General features: G+C 39.8%; 1 protein-coding gene across 1 annotated transcript in view; it reads left to right on the top strand.

Annotated features, from left to right (window-relative positions):
* Positions 1-23,684, top strand: part of reln (reelin) — a 91,347-nt gene that overhangs the window by 13,185 nt on the left and 54,478 nt on the right. The window contains exon 2 of the mRNA XM_020703717.2: positions 7,562-7,669. Coding sequence (XP_020559376.1) covers positions 7,562-7,669 — 108 coding nt within the window. The remainder of the gene's footprint in view (positions 1-7,561; positions 7,670-23,684) is intronic.

Raw genomic sequence — 23,684 nt, 5'->3', positions numbered from 1 at the left:
ATTGTATTAGTGCTTAAATCAACTCAGTTTTAATGTTGTCATTTATACCCATTAACCCTTGTGCTATCCTAGGCACTTTAACGTTGGGAGTTGGGTCATCTAGACCCACTAGACAGTGCGCTGAACCTTTTTTCTTCAATGATTTGTGATCTTCACTGGTGTCCATGGATTACATGAAATCTTTCCACCTTTATCCACCTTTGTCATGGTAGGAAGAACACGTCAAAGTAAGGGTGGGGTCATCTAAGATAGCTCAAGGGTTAAGACAGTATGTAAACACACCAAGAAAAAAAGTACACACTTGCTTTAGTGCTTTTACCTGGGCGGCGCAGGTTCAAACCCCAGTTTTGGAGAACTTCCTTAGAGTCCAAGGCTCCTTCCTGTCTATGTCATGCCTTACACAAAGATTCTGGAATGGTTGAAAATGTTCAACATCAACATCATACAGAGCCTCCATCAGAAATTCAATCGCCATGTGACAAACAACCCTAAAGCCATACTCCAAACCATCTGCACAAGTCAACATCAAGAGTGGTATCTACCAGTCTCAGCTGCTGTTCTACTGTACATAGACCTGAACCCCCTCAGCCAAGATCATCACAACTGGGTATAGAAATTGACAATGGAATGGAGCAACTGTCTGTGGACGGATGGCTTCAAACTGCTAGCTGGGAGAAATGGTGTCTTACTGAACACTTCAAGCAACAGAAACCCAAGGAGGAAGAAAGAATGGAAGGACCACTGTATGGCACATGCAGCAAATTAAAGCTGCGGCTGAAAAACAGCACAGAGGCATTGATCACGGCAGCACAGCATGTGAGGGATTTAAGTATGAGATCAAAAGAGGCCTGGATCTACCACACCTGGCAGAAATCCTGGTGCACATGCAATACAAAAATGTACCCTTGGGACAATCCAGCACACACTAACAGTGTGACAGACACTAGCAGGCAGGGGACACATTGAGCGCCACACTCAAGTGACCGACAAAGTGACAATCTCTGGATACTAACTTATGAACACAAATTCTACCTACCGGTAATCATAAGAAAATAGGCTTTTATTACATTTATTAATTCTAATTTCATTTTCTTCTTTGCATGTTCTTTTCATGCATGTTCTTTTCAACCAGAACATAATTTTCTTTGTCTCTGTATTTCGGCTGCTTAAACTGTGACTGGGCAAAACATATTTTTCTTCTGACACTTGCTTTAATGTTTGACCATAATTTTGATATTTAACCCTTAAAGATGTGGTGGAAATATGCAAATTTTATGCGGTCTAGTGTTCTTTGCCACCTGTCACCACCGGAGGGGACCCCAAATGTGAGTGTGTGCCTGTTTTTCTGTATGTAGCAATGTTACCTCTCCAGGGTATACCACACACATTTCTTTCCTTTAAATTTTCCTAGTTAGATTTTGTTATTAATCATTTGAAGCAATGTGACTGCTAATAATTTTCAATCTACAATTCACCCACAAAACACAAAATGATGGGCGTTTATAGCTGTACACACAGTTGTTAAATCCCGTACCCTGCAGGCCCACATTTGCGACAAAGAAGCAGAGAAGTTCTCTCTGTTGTAGTTAAACAATTTTCAACGATTACACACCTCTCATCCTGTGGGTAGAAGGATGAGGTGTCTCCAACAGTAGACAAGTTTTCCCCCGAAGGACATTCAATTGTTTATCACTTTGTTCTGCCTCAATTTTAGTTAAATAAACTTGCAGAAAGCAAAACAGATGGCAGTGCCAGCAGGCCAGGAAGGTGCCAGAAGGTTATGCAATGGAATGATGCTTTCAGGACCTGACTTGAACACCACATGACATGTATGTGGTGAAGCACACTTCCCACACACTCTGAAACCATGAAGTAACACAGAAAAAGAACTTAAGTCATTCTAATAAACAATATGGTCGTTGGCATGATACGATTTCCTTTTTCTTTCTCAACTGTAGAAAAGCTAGTCATCATGGAATTATCATCAGGTCTGTGTAAACCATTTCAGGAAGCTCAGAATCAAATGTCACCCCAACACTGGCTTTGCCACGGTAACAGATGGATTTATAGCTTCCCCATGGTCTGGCCTCCATTTCCTGGTCCTCTCTGGGGCACGAGTGTGTCTGCCAGTGGGATATGGGTCAGATGGTCACTTATCTATGTCCAGTTTGTTGCCAGGAAATTCTCCATCCGTTTGGACACAAATAAAGGGAACCCTCCTGAGGATTTCATTGATAATGTACACAATCTCTGTGGACATGTTGCGCACAGATGACTCTGTCCTTTCTGTAAACATTGCTGCACCAAATGTAATCTAAACTGCAAATTGTTCATTGAGAAATACACATTTTAGACTTCCATATGATTTGGAAAGTTTCTACCAATTAAGATAAGATGGTCAAGATTACATCAGGAGCTTGTGGTATAACTGACCATGTCCAACAAAGCAAGGGTCCAATAGGACCTTCAAACTGAAAATAAATATTTCGTAAATTGTCTGAAGATCTTTTACCAGAGGGACGATTACAGTACATACATCCAAAATACAGAAAACAAACCAGCTTTAATTTGTTCCTGTGGTGCAGAATGGTAGACCTGTGACTGGTGGGTTGCAGGTTCAGCCCCTGCCCTGCTTGTAAATGTGTCAAATAGTCCTTGTGCAAGACACTGAACCCCTCATTGCTCCTGGTGGTTATAGGTTGGCGTCTTACAGGGCAGCAGAGCCACCATATCTATGTGACTATGTGCATGGATGAATACTTAATATGTCACAGTCAGGCAAGCAGGTGAGAACCCAGATGCAGGGAAAACCCAAAAAGAAAGATGTAGCAAGAATTAAAAGGTTTACTAACAAAATTCCACAGAGTACATCACATGAACACAGGATGAGCCAACACTGAAGGTTGAAGAGGAGTCCCTTATAAGGCTGATTAACAAAGTGCAGGCAGCTGTAAGTGTTCCACAGGCTCCACCGGTGAATAGGTGCAGTCAAAGCAAGCCTGCGCAGAAACCCCCCCCAAAAAAAGAGAAAATTCAACAACCAAACAACATTCAAATAAGCAGAACATGACATAAGACTGTAAAGTGCTCTGGGCCATAACCCTTTAAGACTGGATATGTCATCAGCCACACCTAAACAACACGCTCTTTGACATACCGTAACTTTAAGAAGAAAAAGAGAAGATTTTCATATCTACTCTTTGAAAATATGACTTAATATTGACTCCCTTTACCTAAGTAAAGTTAAAGTAAGGTGCTAAGCCGCTTTTTCTCCACGACAGAATCAGCTGATTTATGTCAATTGTATAACAATTTCACTACTGTAAAGTGCTGAATATCACACAAAGGGTGCTTTTCACCGCTTCAGAATCCGTTGGAATTATGTTAATTGCGTAAAGTTAAATTGTGAAGACTTAAGGTAGTCGAAAGCTCCAGTGTTAAAGTGTTGATCAGAAACAATACAAAAAGCCTAAAGGTTAAATTAGCATACGCCATTTTGGTTATGGCAGGTAAAAGGTTTGCTTTCTTTTCTGTTTGTTTTGCTCATCTAATGACATAAAGAATATTTTTTACTTGTTTTAAATGTGAAACTACTGCCTCATGGTTTCCCATATTCTTCCCTCATGTTTAGATCTACTTGTATACAAAGAATAAAACTTGATTTATCAGGTTTTTTCAGGCTGTATTATCTTACTTGAACACTTATCAAGGACATAAATCAGGTTTTTAGTTAGAGCTTAAATGTTTTCTGTCTGGTTCTGGCTTTATCCCATAGTTTGCTCTTTCTTTTTTACTCAGAATGAGGTCACACTTAAGCCACACACAACCAAGCACTATGCTTAGAGAAAGGCACAGTTTTACAAAACAAACTACATATATCTCATCAACATTTTCAGCATGAATATTTGTTCTTTCAATTTATTTTATTAATGATTTGACCAAAAACACATGTTCTAATTCAAGGCAGCATTTCCATCCTTCCTTTTCAAAAGTCAGAAAGAAGCAGATCGCTGTCAAATGCTATATACACACTAAGCACCTTGAATGTCCTTTCAGCTGTTTTCACAACTGTCACTACCCAATATTAGCGTATATAGTCACAGTCAGAGAAGGTTTGGTGCGAAATGTCCAAGTGGTACAAATCTCGCAAATCTAGCTCCAAGCTTTTCTTTCACAGCTCGATTCCGATATATTATGATGATATAATTCCGGCCGGGCACAAAGCACAATGATTAATTTTCAAATGGTTGGTACTTCTTTAAATTAAAAAAGAATGCTACCTACAAGTCATTACTATGGTAAATCCAAGTCCCTGATTGGTCAAAGTTTGACTTGGTTTAATTTACTACTCGATGGACATGCATTTTGTACATAGCGACGCATGATCAAGAGAGTATTTTACATGGAAGCCCGAAATACGCATTTACGCAGGTTTACACAGACTTTTCAGTAGAAGTTGTCACTTGAAATATCGTTGCCGAGGCCCGTAGGAACGTAGCAAAAATGCACTTCCCCTCCTACAGAGGAAACCTCTTTGAAAAGGATTTATTGGAACATTCGAGTATATTAAAAGACTTTTCATTGATTGTTATAACATTTCAAAATAGTTAATAATTCTGTTCTTGATTACTATACGTCTCAGACATTTAGGAAGAAAGCAAAATATGAATTCGCAAATATAAGATGAAGGTCTTATGAGACACTGAACGTCGATTTTCTGCTCATTAATAAACCTCAATGGTTCATTGGTAAATGTTTCTTTTTTACAATTCTGCCGTTCATTGATAGAAAAGATTTGTTTTGCATTCCACTAGGACCCCCCCACACACACACACAGACTATGTGTTTTGCTATGCATGAGTGAGCCCTGGGAAACTTCCCTGCAAAGCCAGTATTGTGTTTGCGAATGTGTATTTTGTTGGGTTGTGTGGTGTTCTGATACTTTGTGCTTTAACATTACTCATGGCGGTTCCAGAAAAGTGTAGAAAGCCTCAGGTCCATCAATAGTTGAGTAGTAGCGCAGCTGTGTGTGTCTATAATGAGGCGTACTACACCGCTTCATCAATTTTACATGCTGGCTTTGAGCCAAGGGACGTGCCCTGTGGAGTGTTAAGAGGACGGAGCGTTAGTACGTGGGTATGAGCGCTGTGCATACAGTGTAATGAGGGTTTTGCAAGACCTGAGTCCCTACCAGGTGACACTAAAACACACAATTTGCTGCTGAGTATTTCAGGTTTAAAGCCCTGCTGGTTTTACTTTGACTAAAAGTGCACGAATGCCAGGCTGACTTCCTCATGGAAAGTCATCAGTCCCTGCTCCTTTCAGGAGCAGTCTTCCCATGTTTTGATGCATACAAACCAAAAAAGAAAGAGTTTAAAAAAAGAAACACTCAGAGACCCAGATCGCACCAATTTTCTTTAAATGAGTCTGTTTGCAATAAATTTCATTCCCGATCCCGCCCCATCGCCCTCAGCTGAGTGCGCAGCACAGAGAAATGAAGTATGGAGAGGAATGTTAAAGGCTACCATCAAAGGCCGTACTCTGGAGGTGTGTATGTGAGTGTAAAGTACCCCCACAGGTGATACGATCTGATTCCACCTCATCTGATTGGCTCATCTGTCCAACGCATTCCACAGGCAGGTGGGGGGAGGGGTGTTTGAGGGAGTCCTGCCTAAATAATTTAGACCTTGGATTTGTATTGATCAGGTGGTGCACCTTTCCGTGGGCCACTCCACCGCCCTTATCTCTCTGCATTGCTTTTCACCCCGTTCTTGATTTTTATTGTAACCTTGTGGTCCCTTGTTTCATCTGCCCCTCCCACCTCACATTCCCACTCTTCTCTCCCTAGCCTGCACAATAAACTGGTCTCTTGAAGGTGCAGAAGAAGCAAAAAGAAGGAAGTCATAGAAAATCACGGCTTTATCAAAGACATTTTATAATGGAAGCAGAAAAACAGTTTTTTTGTGTGTGCATTGTTGTTATACATGGGTAGCAGCGCAGGTCAATGGAAATACACTAATTTGTACGTCTTCTCTAACAAAGACTACATCATGGTGCAGCCACAGATCAATACAGCATGGTACAATGAAATGCCTCAGCACAACGTGGAATTGATTAGTTGAGTAAAATGCATTTGGAAGAAGATATGGCTTAAATGAGGAGCACATGCAAGTGTTGCGCGAATATGGCAATTACATGATTCCTTTTCCCTAATTGTGTGGATGTTGGAGCTGGATGGGTTGCATGAAATGCAGCAATGTCTCTGTTGCCAAGCAAAATATCCCCTTCTCGCAAACAGCTTCTTCATCTTTATTCTTACTTTGGTTTTGAGAAATCGCATTTATTTGGAAGAGTGTTGGTGATTTAAAAAAGAGAACATTTTGACTTTTTTATGGGTGTAGTAAAATAAGAAGAAAGGAGGAATTGTCTGGATACTAAACAGTGTTGTGGAATGAATTATTGAGGTTTTTTTTATGGCAGGAATCCAGGGAGTGAGGAGGAGAAGGCAGGGTTTAAGAACACACATGCAGACAAACGCAGAGAAAGCTGGAAGAATTGTGTAAGGTTTTGTTAATGGAGTCACCCAGACAGGCACACAGACAGACAGGCAGGCAGGCAGACAGACAGACAGAGCCACACAGGAGTCTGCTCTGCCCAGATTCTCACCACGAAACACAACAAGCCACAAAGAAACAACGCCCTGAGACTGACTGATTGTGCTGCTGTTCTTACTATAAACACATTAAAACTGCAACGGTCTCCTCCATTCCCCCTTTAGATTTCCGCCGTGGACATGGGGATTCCAAGGTCAGGAAATAACCTTGCTTTCACTGCTGCAAAGCATTTGATTCCCCAGTTCAGAACTGTTTGGGAATGTGTTCACCTGTAAGATCCAGGTTGCTCTGATCAGTCTAGCTGGAGACAGCCCAGTGGCTAAGCCTGGTTTCTCTGTGGGCCTGTCACTCAGGGCTGTTTTTTTACTGGGTAAATCAATAGTTAACTTGCTGCTGGATACATTCAGCAGATGTGTTTGGCTTGATAATAGACCTCAGGCAGTTTGCAAATCTCTTGCTGTCTGTAGTGACCTGTGATGAACACTGACTCAATGAGGCTATCAGGAACACAGCAAATTAGCTTATCAGTCTTATCTACTACAATTGTCAATAAGTGAAGGTCTTGTTTAGTGTAATTTACTCAGATTGGTACAAAGAAAAAATTCTAGATGATAACCATTCATTTCTGAACATGTTTTTCAGAACCACTCAGTCCTATATTTAGGTTTCCTTCATTGTGTATCTGCATTGTGTGCTTCTCTAAACTACGTTCACACCGTCCTTGGCATCGCGCATTCAAGCGGCCACGTCCAATAAAAAAAGTCCATGTAACATTTTGGGATCCGTGTTCAAAACTTGTAGTTACGTACGTTTCTTATAGAGTTATCAGGCTCTAAGTACAAACGTGCGGCCCTTGAGTGAACATTGCAAGTTAAATCATTATCTTTTAAATTAATATCTTGTGAAAAAATGCGGATTTGAACATTTCTGTTTTTTCTTTTTCTCAGTGACCATTTCCACTAGCGTTTCCTTTGATGGGCTTCTGGTGACTGGCCTTTACACCTCTACACCGGTTCAGTCAGCTCCTATTCCTGCTCCAGCTGCCTTTGGCTTTGGTAAGTCATTCTTTTGGGGTTTTTAATTCAGTACTTGTGTGTGATTTTCTGCACTGAGGAAACTTTATACTTCTCAGACTGCATATGGGGATCACAGGGTTTCAAAATGAAGGAGACAGATTAGGATCGATGTGCAGAATGAATTTAAAACCAGTCGTTTTTCCAAAATGCTGTGACAGATGAGAAGTGAGGATGATATTGTCATGGGATTTAGTAAATGGGTTTTCATTGATGTTTAAAAGAACAATAAATCTTATGAGAGAGGACTGTTGAAATTGTGAAAATTCCATTAATGTTTTTATGGACATGTTCTGCAAAACACATTTAAGATTATTCTGGCTTTATTGTTTAATTTATGGTTTAAAAAACAAATTCCTTTAAGGTTCTTTATCTGTTTTACTATTTACTATTTAAGAGATGCTATGTTCAGTCATATTTCGTCTAATTTGTACAACATAGAGACATCTTTGTTTTCTTAAATGCTAAAAGATTTCAAGCGTTTTTAAAAAAAAAAAAAAATTATAATGAGAGTGACATGAAGTGCACAAAGATGGAGCCCTGAGCTGAGCACATGGGTGGAGCTCTTAGGGCCCAGTAGCCCAAAGCTGCTGCCTGGTATGTTTGGTTATACTGACTAACTCTACTGTTCTTGAGACCCTGACTTCACCCAGGCTTGGTCAGCTCTTCTGTCTTGGCACTTCTGTTTACTAGGAAGGCATCCAACCATGGCTTACATCACCTTATCTCTTATTCCTAAGAAATTTTTAAAGAGCCTGTCTCCTTACCCCGATAGGTTGCAGCTCCAACAGTGACTTTCTGCACAAAGCTTGTGAAGCCTTATGTAACATGAGTGTAACCCACCAAGAAATAGTGACATTGTGCAGGACTCTTAAAGTCAATCTCTCACTAAGTCTTCAAACTTTTGCTCTTTGTGGCATCCCTGAAGCAACAAGTTCCCCCTATTTCTGCACAGTTCTGCAGCCTGGTCGGTTTGCAGACAACATCTGGAGACTGCAGCCTTGGGAAGACAGAAAGAAAGAAAGAAAATGGATTTCATACATGAGCTCATGGAAATTGTAATGCTTTGAAGATACAAAAGTGAAACATTAATGAAATGAGATGTTGCTTTGTGTACATAGATCATGTCAAATATTAAGGGAGCTTTGAAGCAAAGAGGGTCACGCAACTCCGCTGGGGAGTTTGACAAACATGATCTTTCTGTGAATCACTTAGGATGGGGTGTTGTTTTAATTCTTCTTAAGGAGGCCTGTTGGTCGACATGGTTACCAGATGCAAGCAGCATGCAGACACACAGAATGAGAAAAGGAAAATGAGTGACTCCCTTTTTAGGACAAATGCAGAGTTCTTCTTCAAATGTAGAGTTTCTGATGTTGTTGCTTTCTGGGGAGAACATGTGGTTTGCAGACGCGCCATAGGAGCCAATGAGAAATCTGGTTAGAGAAGAATAAAACTGAACTTGACTTCCAATGCAGATTCTGGAAGAGGGTCAGAGGTATATACATGAAAATACGTTAAAAGGTGTTCCACGGAAGAAAAACCAAACTTATAGTCCTTCTTGTTGTAGCCAATGATACCAAACTGTTGCTCCAGTGTTTACCAAAAAGCTGCAGTTACAGTTTTTCTCAGTCGCTTTAGTACAATTCTCAGATCAGAATTGAAGTTTGCAAATACGTGTGTGCATTTCTCAAAGCAATTTGTACAAACAGCAAAACACTATGGATTTCTTGCAAAAGCCTGTAACTTGCTCAAAATCTTTAGTTCATCTCTGAAAACTAAGTCTTTATGTCATTGAACATGTCAGTGCCATCAGAATGTCACGTCCTTCTGTCATTGTCTACGAACAAGACAGTCAAATGACTTAGTCATGTTGTCAATATAACTGTGTACTTTAGAGGGAGGTTCTGATGTAAACTATGGCTAAAGTTTGGATGACAATTATTGTAAAATGTAAGTTACACCTTTTTTGTTTGATTGCAAGAGACTGGACAAGATTCACATTTACACTTTTATTGTTCATATTGTAATTTGTTGACAGACCATGTCATACCAACATAGAAAAAAACCACTGCAAACAGTAACACAAAGGGGAAAAAAGATAGGACAATATTCTGCACAACAGTGCAGGCAGTGCAGTAGGAATTGGTGTGGTCTTCCTACACCTCTTGTCTTTCCTGTATGTTAGGCCACAAATTCTCATCCACATCACAGCGAATATCCTCTCTTGCAATGCAGCGAAATATGTTTGTCACATTATGACAACTTGGTCAACAATTTTGCCGTTAATGACTTATACGATGAACTAATGACTAGGTGTTTTGAGGAGTAAGACTATTGCACAGTGAACTATATAATACATTTTGATCAACATGACATAAACAATTGATAATGTAGCAAAGAGCAGAGAATTGTACATAATCATTTGCATGGATGTACCAAAGCAATTGCAACTTGTTCAAAGAAGTGAGAAACTGCTTATATGATGTGCACAAGTGACATCATGATGTGAAGATTGAACAAATAGTTTTGGGAATTTCATTCTGATCTGAGAATTGTACTAAAGCGACTGAGAAAAACTGTAAAGTTGTTAACCAGCTATAACGGATAGTTATTATAAAGTGTTACCAAAGTTTTTAATGATTTATTTGTCCCATTCCTTTCTAGCTTTGTATTGCATACCACTGATGTCACAACTTAATTAGAAGAAAAAATGCGATCACAATTCTGTGCAAACTTTCTAAACAGATCAAAGGATTTCCACAGTTTTGATTCACAAAAAAGGAAAAAACAGGAAACAGGGGAGGAGGAGAGATGTCAGATAATTACGTGTAGTATCTGACACAATATGCATAATGGCATACAGTCTGTGATATTTTCTGATTCATGTTTTTATGTATTGTTGCAGAGATTGTACAAAATTGCAATGCTTTGCAGTCTGTCTATAGATTTGATTAAACTTTTTTTTAGTTGCAAAAGCTGCTCTTCCTCTTCTTGAAGGAGTATTGAAGTTATTTTTTATTGTTAACTCAAAAACCTGTTGAATTGTCATAATATTTGCCACATACATTTTGAGCGGAAATTAATATTAAAGAAGGGAGGTGATATTCTCACTATACAGAATATCTCTATGAGATAATCTGTGTAAAACATTATGTTAACATTTATTTCCTGCCAGTGATAATGTTTCTAGTTAGCTACCTGCAATGTTCTCAGTATATAAAAAATCAATTCTAATGTTGAAGCATAAAACAATATAGATTTTCTTTTCTTTTTTGGAGAAAAGCTCTTGTGGTTGATATGTAAGGTCCTGCATCACATTTATTTGGGATTTTAACACCAAATGCATTCAGATTACTCTCCAGTACAACTAAAATACAAATATTAATATGTCACAAAAACCCACATCTGATGAAAAATATTTAAGGTGGTGAGGAAAATGTCTTGTTTTGGTTCCTGGGCTGAGCTGAGCCGTGGTCACACCTGCTCAAGGCTCATTCAGAATCAGAATCAGAATCCTTTTATTGTCATACGAACAGCTTTTACACTGACATACGATATTGTTCCAGTGCAACCCGAACAAGATCAGAACATACAGTTCAAGTTTTACCGAGGCAGCAGCAGCAAGTGCGCACCTTTTTCTTAGGATGGGTAAAGATGGTTACAATAGGTGGGTAGGGTGATAGACAAAAGCGGGGGGGGGGGGGGGGGGGGGGGCTGATACAGGAGGAGCGAGAGGAAAAGCGTCCGTCCTCGACAAGAGCAGGAAGAATTCCTTTACAGACAAGATCCTAGCTGCAGCTGAGCGGTTAACCGCAGACCTTTATGAGTGTATCATTGTTCTGCTGTGGCTGGTGCAGACAAACTGGAGCTCAGAGCAATGTTTTGGACTCATGCCACCTTAAGAGAGGCAGAACACGAGTGTAAACTGAGTGTGGTTGTAAGAAATGTGCCTATTGGGGGCTTCAAGACATTTGGATAACGCATTTTGCAGAAATATTTGTTTTGTGGAGGTAGCAGTTTGCACAGAAGACGTGAGGTTATGATTTAGACGTCATGTAATCACAAAACAATTAATGAATGAAAAATGGTGTTTAAATGTTCACTTATGCAATATAAATGTTTGCAGGTAAAAAAAAAACTTGTGGAATATATTTTAAAAGCTAACTTTAAGTGTGTTAAAGGACTGTTTGCATGGAGCAACTTGCCCGTCTTCCCATCACCCAAGTATGAAACTTCAAAAACATATTGTAAGTTCTACCTCTTGGCTTCACAGAAGAAAATGGAACTCAATTTAAAGTAGGATGTCATTGATCTGGAGGTGAAAAAACTTACCATATAATAACGATTGGTTTGATATCACAAACAAAAGGTTTTTGTCATGTTTCCATTTGTAATTCCAGGACAAAGCCTCAGTGGGAAGAAACGTCACATTTGCTCTGATTTGTTTTGCTCTTCTAATGGCAAATCCCCCCCCCCCCCCCCATCACACAATTGAATAAAAAAACACAAAGGCAGAAAAAGAGCTCATCCTAAATGTCTCCTATACTAACTGATAATTACATAGATGAACCAGCATTTAAAGGCGGGGGGGAGCTTTCAGTACAGACAGGAATGGAAGTTGATGAGCAAAACAGCCAACACGGAGCTGACAAAGTGCACAAGATTAAATGAATAAGTGCAAGAGCTGAGTGAGTGGCGAAAATTGCAGAAGGTGTGCGTGAAAAATGGCAGAAAGGGACCAATGAAAAGGAAGACAGCATGTGAATGATATAGAGAGGGGGAAGGAGAGGAAGAAGATGAGAGGATGGCGTTCCATCACTCGCTTTGACGGAGTGGCTGATTACTGTTGCCGTGCCGCTGCTGAGAAAGTGGTCATTGATGGATCGCTCATTTGTAGAACGATGTTTATTTTGTCATTAATTTGCATATCTGTATGAGTTTGTGGGGTGGTTGGCTCCTGCTTGTAAGGATCAGGATCAGGCCCCATCTCAGTATGATGAATTTGGCTGTCTGACAAAGCGGACAGCTTCGTGACAGGGACATCCAGCCGACACTCCTCTCCCCTGACGAATGGTCTCATGCTAACACCCTCGCCGATTAGAGATGAAATCCTGCTGCACCTTGACCTGTGGAGGAGGGGCGGGATTGGGTTTGCAGCCAGAAGTGTAATCATTCCATGCAGACATATTTAAATTTGGCAACATTAGTTTGGAAAAGATGACGTTACCGCCACTCTAAATCATTCTTTTTTCTTGAATTAAGCCTTCAGTTTTACAGTGTTCTTTTTAGCTTTTTTAAATAGGTTTTTTCAGGAAACCTGTGATGGAAAGTCCCAGTCTGATCACATTTTGAACTATTTTAAAGAAGTGTTCCCATTGGTCTTTTAAAAATAAGTATACTGTTTTTGACCAAAATGAAAAAAAAAACTGTGCTCTTTTCTAAGACAGAGTTTCTGCACAGCAGTGGTAGTTCAATAGAAATCTGCTTCTGAGCAACCCCGACCCCCCTTTCCATCACTCGAACTGAGTTCTCTGTTTACCGGTACATGCTCTCTCACTAGCTTACAGCCTTTTTAACCCCAACCTAACATTAGGGGTGCAATAAAAATGATTAGCAATATCGGAGCTATCAGCTGTTTACTTTTGAGTCAGATTCCAGCTCAAATGAGGAAAACAAGGACGTACAAGGGTTTAGTCGTCCACAAGTGGATGCATCAGGATGAAGCGAAGCAGGGAGCTTCTGTCTTGTCCATCGTGTTTTCTGCGTAACAAATATACGCTTTTTCCAACAGCATTTTTGCACCTGCTCCTAATTCACACCAATTGGAATAAAGAAATACTCTTTTTTTAATACAAGTCGTCCATCATCAGAAACAAGAACATGTTAGAACACTAAAAATCTAAATGGGTCTTTAAGAGATTCCCTTGCTTTTTCCATCCACTTTCTCTTATCACTGTTGAGCAGAGTTGCTGTAAATCAATGTCTGACAAGAAAGTTCTAGAAAACGTTCTGTCTTGTGTTTTCTTTTTGTTCTACATTTTAAACAAGCTTATGTTACCATTATTAATATTGACTTGAAATACTCTATTGAGAAAAATTGTGAGTGTTGTAGCTGTGTTTTCTTAGCATGACCAATGATGAGCCTGCATCCTGATAAGAGAGGGACAAAAACATTTTTGCCCACCAAATTTAAATGAGAAAACAGTTCATTTTAGAATTTAGACATTAATTCTAACCTCCTTTACTGTATTTCTAAAAGTGCATGCCTTTCTACACTAAAAAGCACTGCAAAAAAGATTAAATTAAAAACTGAATGATTCATGTCTAAGTGTAAGGAAACACACGATATTTCTAACACTTATTTAAGCTGATGGAGGCTATTTAGCTTAATCGGTCCTTTTATGTTTAATGAGAGCAATGCAATGCAACCCATGGTATAAAATTGTTCTGGGGAAAAAGCCATGCATTAGAAGCCAAAAATAAAAAGAATCGTCATTAAAAAAATGTAAAGAAGGATTTTTCCTTTAAATTATGTGCAACTCTGAAAAGGGATCCACATATGAAGTAACCCATCCATCTCTAGGCTGAAGGTTAGCTGTCTTCACCCTACACCCACCAAGCTAGATTGTCTGTCAGCCAAAATGTCAGACTATGAGAGATGGCAGCTCATCATGTCAGTATTTACAGAGACACTCTCTCAGGGTTGTTTCCCACAAAGCCTTGTTTTGAAATTTCCATGTGCCTCCTCATTCAGTCCCGGGAGATCGCAAGTGTGCTCCTACACACCCCCTCCCAATCAGTGGGATGAAGAGACAAACGGAGGAAATAGTGAGTGGGGAAAGATATAGAGGATGAAGAGAAACGATATAGGGAAAGGGTGGAGCACGGAGCAAAGAAGGGGTGAGAAAAGGGGCTCCCATGGGGAGAGAAGCTGTCAGTCCCTAAGAGACATCAAACGCGATGCAACCCTGTGATCAGCCTGCACCCTGGCTCTCTGCTGACAGCTCCCTGACTGCGCTGCTTAGACTCCTTCACGCACGCACACAAATACACACATATTCTGATGCTTGCAACTGTAAGAGCTCTAAAATTCTTATCCATTCACATTCAAATTCCACCGACATACTCCCACTTATGCTGACTCTCATGCAGAGGATGTAAAGCAAACCATCTATGACACCCACCCCAGTAATAACCTTGAATGTGACAAAGTTCCACTGTTGCAACTCTTCCAAGGACACTCCGCATTCCCAAACGGTTGCTGTACTTCAGTACGGCCCAAACAGAGCTGGGCCTTGCAGCTATGGAGACGCTGATAATGATGATGATGACTAATCTAAGCCATTACTCCCTCTACACGAGGAGTTGGGGCACCAAAGGCAGATCCCTCCAGATGATGAATTCATTAGCACAGAAGATGGAATGAGTTGTCAAGGGCAGGGTTATGTATGGGAGGTGATTTGTGTTCTCTGCGGCACGGTGTCAGCTCCGTCTCAACACCGGGCGGGTCGGCTGGTTGTAAATTTCCCTGCCTTCCTGGCACAGGACTTCCCCAGCCCGCTCGCCCAGACTGAGCCACCGTTCTGTCCCTCCGGTTGCTTAGCACCCCCTCCCCTTTCTGCAAGTCCTGGAGGCTGCTAACAGGTGGCTAAACATTTGTGCTCTCTCTGAGTCCAGAGGGATGCTCGGGTAATTATGCATCACAAGTCAAAAGTAGCCTCTTTACATGCAAAAAACAGAAAGTAAGCCAATTTGACAGAGAAGAACTCTATTTAAAGTAGCAATTTAAAGGGAGACATTTCTCAAAAGTATTGATCTTTTATTTTTTGAGGTGTTTTTGTGCATGAAAGTAAATTTGATTCCTAACATTTGCTGGTTTTTCTGATGAGTTCTTGGAAAGCAGTCTTTTCCTTGTGCTACAGTGGTTACTTACATTCATCCATGCTCGTGATATTCAGCCCAAATCGACTATTTACATGCCTATGTGTACATTCATATGCACGAGCTGACCTTTTTTTTTCCTCATGTATTTTATTTTTCTGCATGGTAAAGCAGTTCAGGGTAAAGGAAAGTGTTAAAACAGGTGAAGGCAGCAGCAGCACCCACTGATAGAGGTTTCAAAGTGGTGTGTGAGCTCTTGGGCAGTTTTTATTTTTATTTTTTATGCTGCAGGAGAAAGCAGCAGGCGTAGGTTGGTGCTCCCATGTGTGGTCTCTGTTGAACAGAGCAATGTTATTTTCTGCCATGCAGAGCGGGTGGTTATTATGCTACACAGAACGTGAGTGAAATAAAAACGGATGAAAGACAATGACTCAAATGGAGTTCGCTTGTTTTTTTTTTGAAGCACACTAGTGGGTTTGCATCATTTTGACATAGCTGTAAGTTTCCTTTGAAATATATCTTTCTTTTTTTGTGATGGGAAAAACTCTTTAAGATTTGTACCTCAACATGCACCTTGCAAGTCAGTGGTGTGTGGTTTTGGCGTGCTCTCTATAGTAGTGTGATTTTACGAGTCTTTTCCACAAAGTGCTTGCCAGCCTCTCAGCACTCTTAGGTCTATTCATTTTTAAAGTTTCCCCACAGAAACAGTGAAAGAGCTCCTTATGACTGTGAGCTGAAAAAGCTTAGTGTTTTCGCCTCTTCTTTTTCCTGGCGGACCCAGACTGGACCACTCTCTAAAAGCCTTAGTGCTGATCGAAAAGACCCTAACTTGTGACCAATTTCTTTTTCTGACAAATGCAGGTTTTGTAGGAACAACTCACCCGGAACCTCTGTGACCTACATTTTGGCAGTGAAAATAGTTACTGACCTTCTCAATATTTGCCCTCCTTATGAGAGCCAGTCTGTTGCTGTGATTTGTTCACTGCCTCCCAGCATCCCTTTGTCAGCTGAGACTTAGCTCTAGCCTCCCTCATAAACACATCTAGATGCACACACACACTTTCAGCATACACGCCCTTCAAGGCGTTGTGCCACGGTTTTCCACGTTTTTCCACTGGCTCCTCACCTGTCGCCCCAGGACTCAATCTTTCTAAGTCAACATGTGTGTCAGGAGAGGGCCTGTGAGAGCATGGCCTCACCCGTTTGTTTGTTTGTACATTGACTGGTAGGGGAAAGGGACATGGGTGGAAGAAATTAGCACAAGTCAAATCAGATTAATTAATCTCCGACTCAAACCATTAGACGAGAAGTCATGTTGAATTAAAAATCAAATTAGCCCCGGCGCCTGCCACTGAAGCTGTGGTGTGCGACTGCCAAGCTACAGTTACACACACCCGTAAGAGGCAGCTGGTCATGGGCTTTGCTCATGGTACATGGATGAAGAGTTGGGAGGAAGCTGTTGCGTTGGGACCAATAGATAGTAAAGAGGAGTTTGGTGACTTTGCCACCCTCTGTGAGAAACTGGGGGCACGAAGCTTGTTGTCATTTCTCTGTTCTCTACAGGCGTCAAACCAACACAGCTCTGTCTCTATACCATTAAAACTGTTGCTCAATGTGTCACCTTGACGTTTGATTAAAAAAAAGAAAAACTCAGGTCAGGACCAAACACAAGGAAAATCCTAGTCAATAATTTGATTTTGTTATAAATCAGAAACGTTTCTTGATAAATCTTAGTGTAAGCAATTGCAGTCAAACTCCAGCTCCCATTATTATTTGTTGTAAAGACATTCCCATTGGCAGTTTTTAGCTAAAATCAAAATACTTTTCTAGGACATAGTTTCTGCAGAGCAGCAGTAGTTGATCAGAAATTCACCTCTAAGTGGGTGGGACTATTGTTGAGGAGTAGCCTGCACACATTTCCAATTATCCCTATGTTTACACTTTTTCTTGTTAGCTTACAGCCCCTCACAATTCCAACCTAACATTACGAGTACAACAAAATTGGTCAGCAACATTTTTTCGTCAGCTCTTCACAATGATTTGAAAAAAGACTTTTGAACCAGGTTCTTGAACCAGGGCCTTCTCGCTGTAAGGTGAAAGCACTAATCACTGCATCACTGTGCAGCCCATGACAAAGTATAGTTATTACCAAAAAAAAGAAAAAAACAGCAAAAATAGCTCTAAGTAGAGCAAAGAGTCTCAGTGGCATTATTGACCTCAAGTGAGAAGAATGCATTAGGTAGAGCAATGACAGCTTTGAGGTTGAGATGGAGGAAGACTACATTTGGAGAAACTAAGGGCTGACATTGTATTGAAGGAAATAACTGAGAGATGCAGGGAACAGAAGGCCAAGACATTTTTAAGTTTGATCAAACCCCAACAGTTGGGATGGATGGATTGGTAATGGACACGTCTGATCTAAGTAGATTTTCATGTCCCTAACAATAAACAAAAGACAATCAAGCCTTCCAAAAGCCTTTGTCACAACTGCCCTTGTGGGCAGTCTGAGGGTGTAAACTGATCAAACCTGTATGTGGCACGCAGGTGGCCCACACAAAATATCAAGGTTGTAGACCACTCTGTGAGCCCGAAGAGCTATAGTGTTCATGCACATTTTCCCTACAGGCATGTTGTGAGTGACAGGTCATAGAGAACACTTATACAACATGTAAGGATAAAGTAAGGGTGAAAGAGGTGAGACTCAGGCGTGTTGTATGGATTTTTCATTTTTTTAATCAGTCAAAGTCCCACAGTCTTCACATGGAGCTCATTAGCGATGTTCACATACGGTAAGTGTGCACTCCTTGTGTGCAGCCTGGCTTTTCCAAATTAGAAAATTAAAAAGAGTGTGGGCATCCTACAGGCATCCTACTGGCACTTATGTGTCCAATGCACACCCCATACATCCCGCATTTGCGCCTGGTTAGTAAGGGTTTAGCCCTCGCACCTTACTAAAAACTTGATTGTGGTCGCTTCAACAGGGTCAACCATACGTCACTTTATCTTTACAAATTCTTGTTTAGACATCTTGATTTTAAACAGTCAATTTTTGTTGCATTTTTTTTCAAATGTAATCAATCAAATAACTTTTAGAGAACCTTTCATACAAAGTTATGGAAACGTATCGCATTTGTTTTATTTTTAAACACAAAAGAAATAAAAGGAAGATCACAGTTTGTTCTTTATTAAATCCAAAGTGCTTCCATACAAAGTAACTTAACGTACAATTTATCATTATTTAAATTTGTTTCAACTCACTGAGGCTTATGTTACTCAGTGTGAGACGCTGAGCTCTGAGAAGCTGCAACAATATTTTATTGTGAAAGGGTCTGAACCTTGACTGACTGACCAACATTTAGGAAAATAAATTTATCAGTAGACCAATTTTTTTGTTGACATTGAAAGTAGCCCAAATTGTCAATGCTTCACCAACAACATTGCCTTTTTTATACAGAGTTCAGTCTAGTAATACACTTATTGATGAATCCACATGGTGTAAAGTTGTTTTTTTGGTTATTTGTGTATTGATATGTGCATGAGATGGTATATGCATGTTTGTGGCTTCAGCTTTAACCCTGTTGTGTTGGATAACAAGTTGCATTAATATCTAAATAAAACCTCAACACAAGCTTCCGTTCATCTTTCATATCTCAGTCAGGGATCAACACATCTCAATTCAATTATACTTTAATAATCCCACAAGGGGAAATTTAAGGAATCTAATTTAAGATATTGTGTAAACTACAAAATCTGTTGGTTTGCACATGAGCTTTCTGTATGGAGTGACTCATACTCACGTTCAGTATTTGCGTCGACATCTACGTGCACACCGCTCATGACCAAAATCGTTCACCAAAACTCTTCATAAGATTTTCCCACAGACTATATAATGCTCCTTCCCAATTGAAGCTTTAGCCCCCCATATTTAACCCACAGCTTTATCCTGGCATCACTTTGCCAGACCCCTGCCCCCACTGCAATGCTGCCAACCCGTCCCCATGGAGATGTGATTGGCAGGTGCTGAGGTGGATCTCCTGATTGGCCAATGGCAGATCAGAGTGTAGTTGTCATGTGATCTGAAACCCCGCTGTTGTCGGCTGACCAACTGAGGATGGCGCTGAAAATGGGGTGAATACAACATAGCTGAGGCGCTTTGAGCTGCACAAAGCGCATGGGGTCCTTGCTGTGGCTGTCACCACTGTTGTGATGTATCATTTATGTCACCATTGTGTAGCCCTCTATTGAAACATGATGGCAGGGGCATTACTCTAGCTTTTGACAGATTCCCATACATTTGCTGCCTTTTAATAACACATGTTAATGGTCCAGTAGGTTTATGACAGGTATTAAGAATCGCCAGATGAAATATGACCGAATAATGGGCTTGTGTTGCAAATTATATAGGGTAGAGCACACTGGACTTCTCCATCTGAGCCAATAGAAGAAGGATGGCTTTTTGCAAGAGAATATTATGTAAAAGATCTAAAAATCATCATTCTTCATGAGCTTGAACAGATTCTAGAACTATTGATGCTCCTTTGCAAAAACTATCAAGTAATGTTTGCTGAATTAACTTTTAGTTTAGATAAGGCAACAAAAACACAGTTTTTTTCAAAGCTGGTTCCAGTTTATTTTAATCATCCTCTTAACTAAATGTTGATATGATGAAATTATTCCCAACGTGCAGGTTAGAAACTAAAGCTTATAGAACAGTTTTCCTTCTATACACTACCGTGGTCACCCCACAGTAAGGACGGGGGTTTAATTTGGACTTTCCAGGTTCTTCTGACAAACCAAAACTTATCCCTATTATTTTTATGTCATATCATTAATTTTGATTTCTGGTTGGTTTATTGAATTTTACTTTGAATTCTAAAATGAAATCTTCTTTTTCGGCTTCTCTCGTGAGGTCGCCATAGCGAATCAGCTTCTAGGTCGGATTTGCATAGACGATTTTACATCACGCGCCTTTCTTGACTCAACCCTCCGTATTTACCTGGGACCGGCACAATAAGACCTGGCTTGGGCTCCCTCATGGCCACATCAAACTGTAAAAAAACAAAACAAAACAAAAAAAAAACTTAATTAAAAAAAAGTTTAATGTAACGTTTTACATTTTAATGTTTTGATCTGTTTTCCCTTTTTAATTGTTGTTGTGATCTTTTTAAATGTCTTTGCGTCGACTGATTTGTAAGTCTTATTTGCCCTTCAGAGCCACCGTAGTTCCCCGCCTCCTGCCTGATAGCAGGTGGTATATGCTCCCACACCTCCCCATGACTGGCCTGTGCATGATGAAGTCCATTCAGAAAATGGTTCAATTCTTGTAAAGCCAGATGCAGCTGAAGGACAGTTGTGAAATCGATGCAAAATGCTTTGGTTTTTTCCTACTGACCAGATGCTAAACAGTGACTTTGGGTTTTGGTAAATGTGCACATCAGTTCCAGTGCTGCATATTGAATCCCTGCTCCACTGTAATAAAGTTTAACTATTAGCTGTAGTGCCAGCTAGAGCAGCTCCTGCCGTCCCTGTAGTGTGAGGTTGCTGGCAGGCTGTGCCATCGAGTACCCATCTGCTGCTTTGGGAGAAATTCTCACTTCATTTATTTGACTTGTTTTGAGCTTGGCTGAGAAAAACTCATTAGCTTTGGTAAGTAAGATATAGAGGGATGTTGAAAATGAAAGGAAATCTCACCTCTTTGCACACAGTTTATCTATGAAACCACACACTTTTTTTCCCCAAGAACAAGCCATGGTTCCCCATAAGAACATTTTTGTACCCCACCAATAATAGTATAAACCTAAATGCAAATCTGTCCAACACTTTTGTGTTTGTTCGTTATTCTGCTTTCATAAGGTAAGACAAAATGAACAAAAAAACTCTTATTTTAGGTGTATGGAGCTCTTTAAATGTGTTTCTTAAATAGCCAGCAGTTATTCATGCCGGGGTGATGCTCCTTCAGCCAACACCTGGTCCTTTAAACCATAACACACCTATTTCCTGTCTTATTTCTGTATTATTTGTGTGTGGGCGTATGGATTTGTGTGTGTGTGGTTCATATTTATGAAACAAGCCTTGTCCAGTCATACCGTGGGAGTTAGCAGGTCATCTTTCCATGTCATTAATCACTGCTGACAGCTCATAAGTGCCCAATCTGCATGAGAAAGATCTGCATGTGTTTGCATGGGTGCACATGCATGTGTTTGCATGTGTTGATGTAACGGAAGCCAGATCTCCTGTAGTTGTTTATTGAATTAGAATTGGCTTCTGTTGATTTTTTAAAAAAAAATATGCAGCAAGTGTGCAACTTTCAACACCTGTCATCACCTAATCAGTTAAATTGTGTTGACTGGACCTAATGTAGGTACAAAGTGTCTCATTAAAAATAAGAATAGAAAACTACAAAATATGCTATTATTTTCCACAAAGACATAATTTGGTGTCACTTGAGTAAAAAGAAGAATCGGTTGGTTTGACCCAAGTGCTAAAGGACGTATAGAAAGGGCATCCTCTGTATTTTAATTTCACACTGCTGCAATAGCCTATCTTTCCATTTCTCTGCTCCCTGGATACAACCAGGAATCTTTTTGCTTTGTCCGAGTTCACTATAGCTTGTTGCTTCAGTGGAACATTTGGGATTTGGATCCCATTGAATAAAACTAGTTTTTTTCTCTCCTTTTCTCCCACAACACTCAGACTTGAAAGGAATAAGGGATCGTTATTTGCATTTTTTATGCCTGAGTGTATTTTTCAAGTGGGAATAGAAATTCTATGAACAGTGTCAAGTCCCAGAGCTGCTATGTCCTGAAGTGCATCAGACTGCCTTTTCATCTTCACCCCAGCCCAACTGCTCTCTGCTTCCCCTCAGCCATACCTTCAGCTTGCCTCCAACTTTGGCTGCTATTTTTATTCTTTATTTAAAGCTGATTTACATATTTTTCTTTTGAGATTCATGTTTGAAAAACACATTTTTTTGTGTAAGTTTTCACAATTCCAATATTTGCCCATGAGTTATACAACAAGAGTCGTTCATCCAGAAAATGTAAGAACACTAACACTTGTTGCAGTTGCTCCAAAGCCTTCTTCATTGTAAAGAACGAATGAACAAATATAGAGCAAAACTTTTAAGAAACAAACCAGACGGAGCCAACATTTTTGTAATTTCTCTTTACTCTTCCTTTCAAGCAAATCATGTCCATTTGAAATAGTTTCTTTTTCATATTTTTGTGTCTTTCTAATACTATGTATTATAGCAGGGTGTGTTCTATGCACTTGCAGGTATTATTAAAACTGTGGCATGACAAAAGAGAAGATTTTTTTCTCAGATTCTTTTGTTGTTTTTCAAAAAATTTGATCTCTTTGTTCCAAAAACTTAAAAAATATGTAACATGTGGGAATGTTTTGCTTTACCATTTTGTCTTGGCAGATGGCGTGTACTTACTTATACTTACATAGCACATTTCTACCTAAAGAATAAAGTCAAAGACCATAAAGAAATAAAGTCAAGATGGTTCAAATAATTCAGACTTATCAGCCTAGATGGAATAAAACAAGTGGAAGGCTGCATATTTAATTTCCTTTCACACTTATAAAAAGTATATACATTTTTTGATAGATTTTCTTCTATTGTTGTTTATCTGGTGTTTCTGTAGAATTACATGAGTTTTATTTTGAACTTTAACTGCAAAGTTTGTAACTTAAGCACTAATGACAGGCAACTCATTAGTTTGTCAGAGGATTACAAGTATTTCAAATCTGATGTTTGACCTGTTACCATGATAAAAAAATATTTTTGCAATTTTTGGCTGCAATTCTATTTATGATTTTTTTTTTTCTTTTTAGACAATTCACTCCAAATGCGCACTTCAAACAATCATCAAGTCTCTGCCACCATGACTGTTTATAGTAGCACCCCATAAGAGAGATTGTAGGCAAGGGGACTGGGGAACAGCCACTCTATTAGAGGGCGATTACACTGTGCTGTGTTATTACACACTAAGACCTCGTTAGCATAGTTAAAGGCTGCCTTTCTTGACACCTCATAAATCTGAGACATGAGGACCCCACATTGCACATGCATAAAAAGCTGTAAAGCTTTGGTGATTATTCACTTTGAACC

Source organism: Oryzias latipes, chromosome 6, assembly GCF_002234675.1.
Source record: "Oryzias latipes chromosome 6, ASM223467v1".
NCBI classification, from domain to species: Eukaryota; Metazoa; Chordata; class Actinopteri; order Beloniformes; family Adrianichthyidae; genus Oryzias; species Oryzias latipes.
Note: the sequence above shows the minus strand (reverse complement) of the source record. Positions and strands in the feature narration are given on the sequence as shown.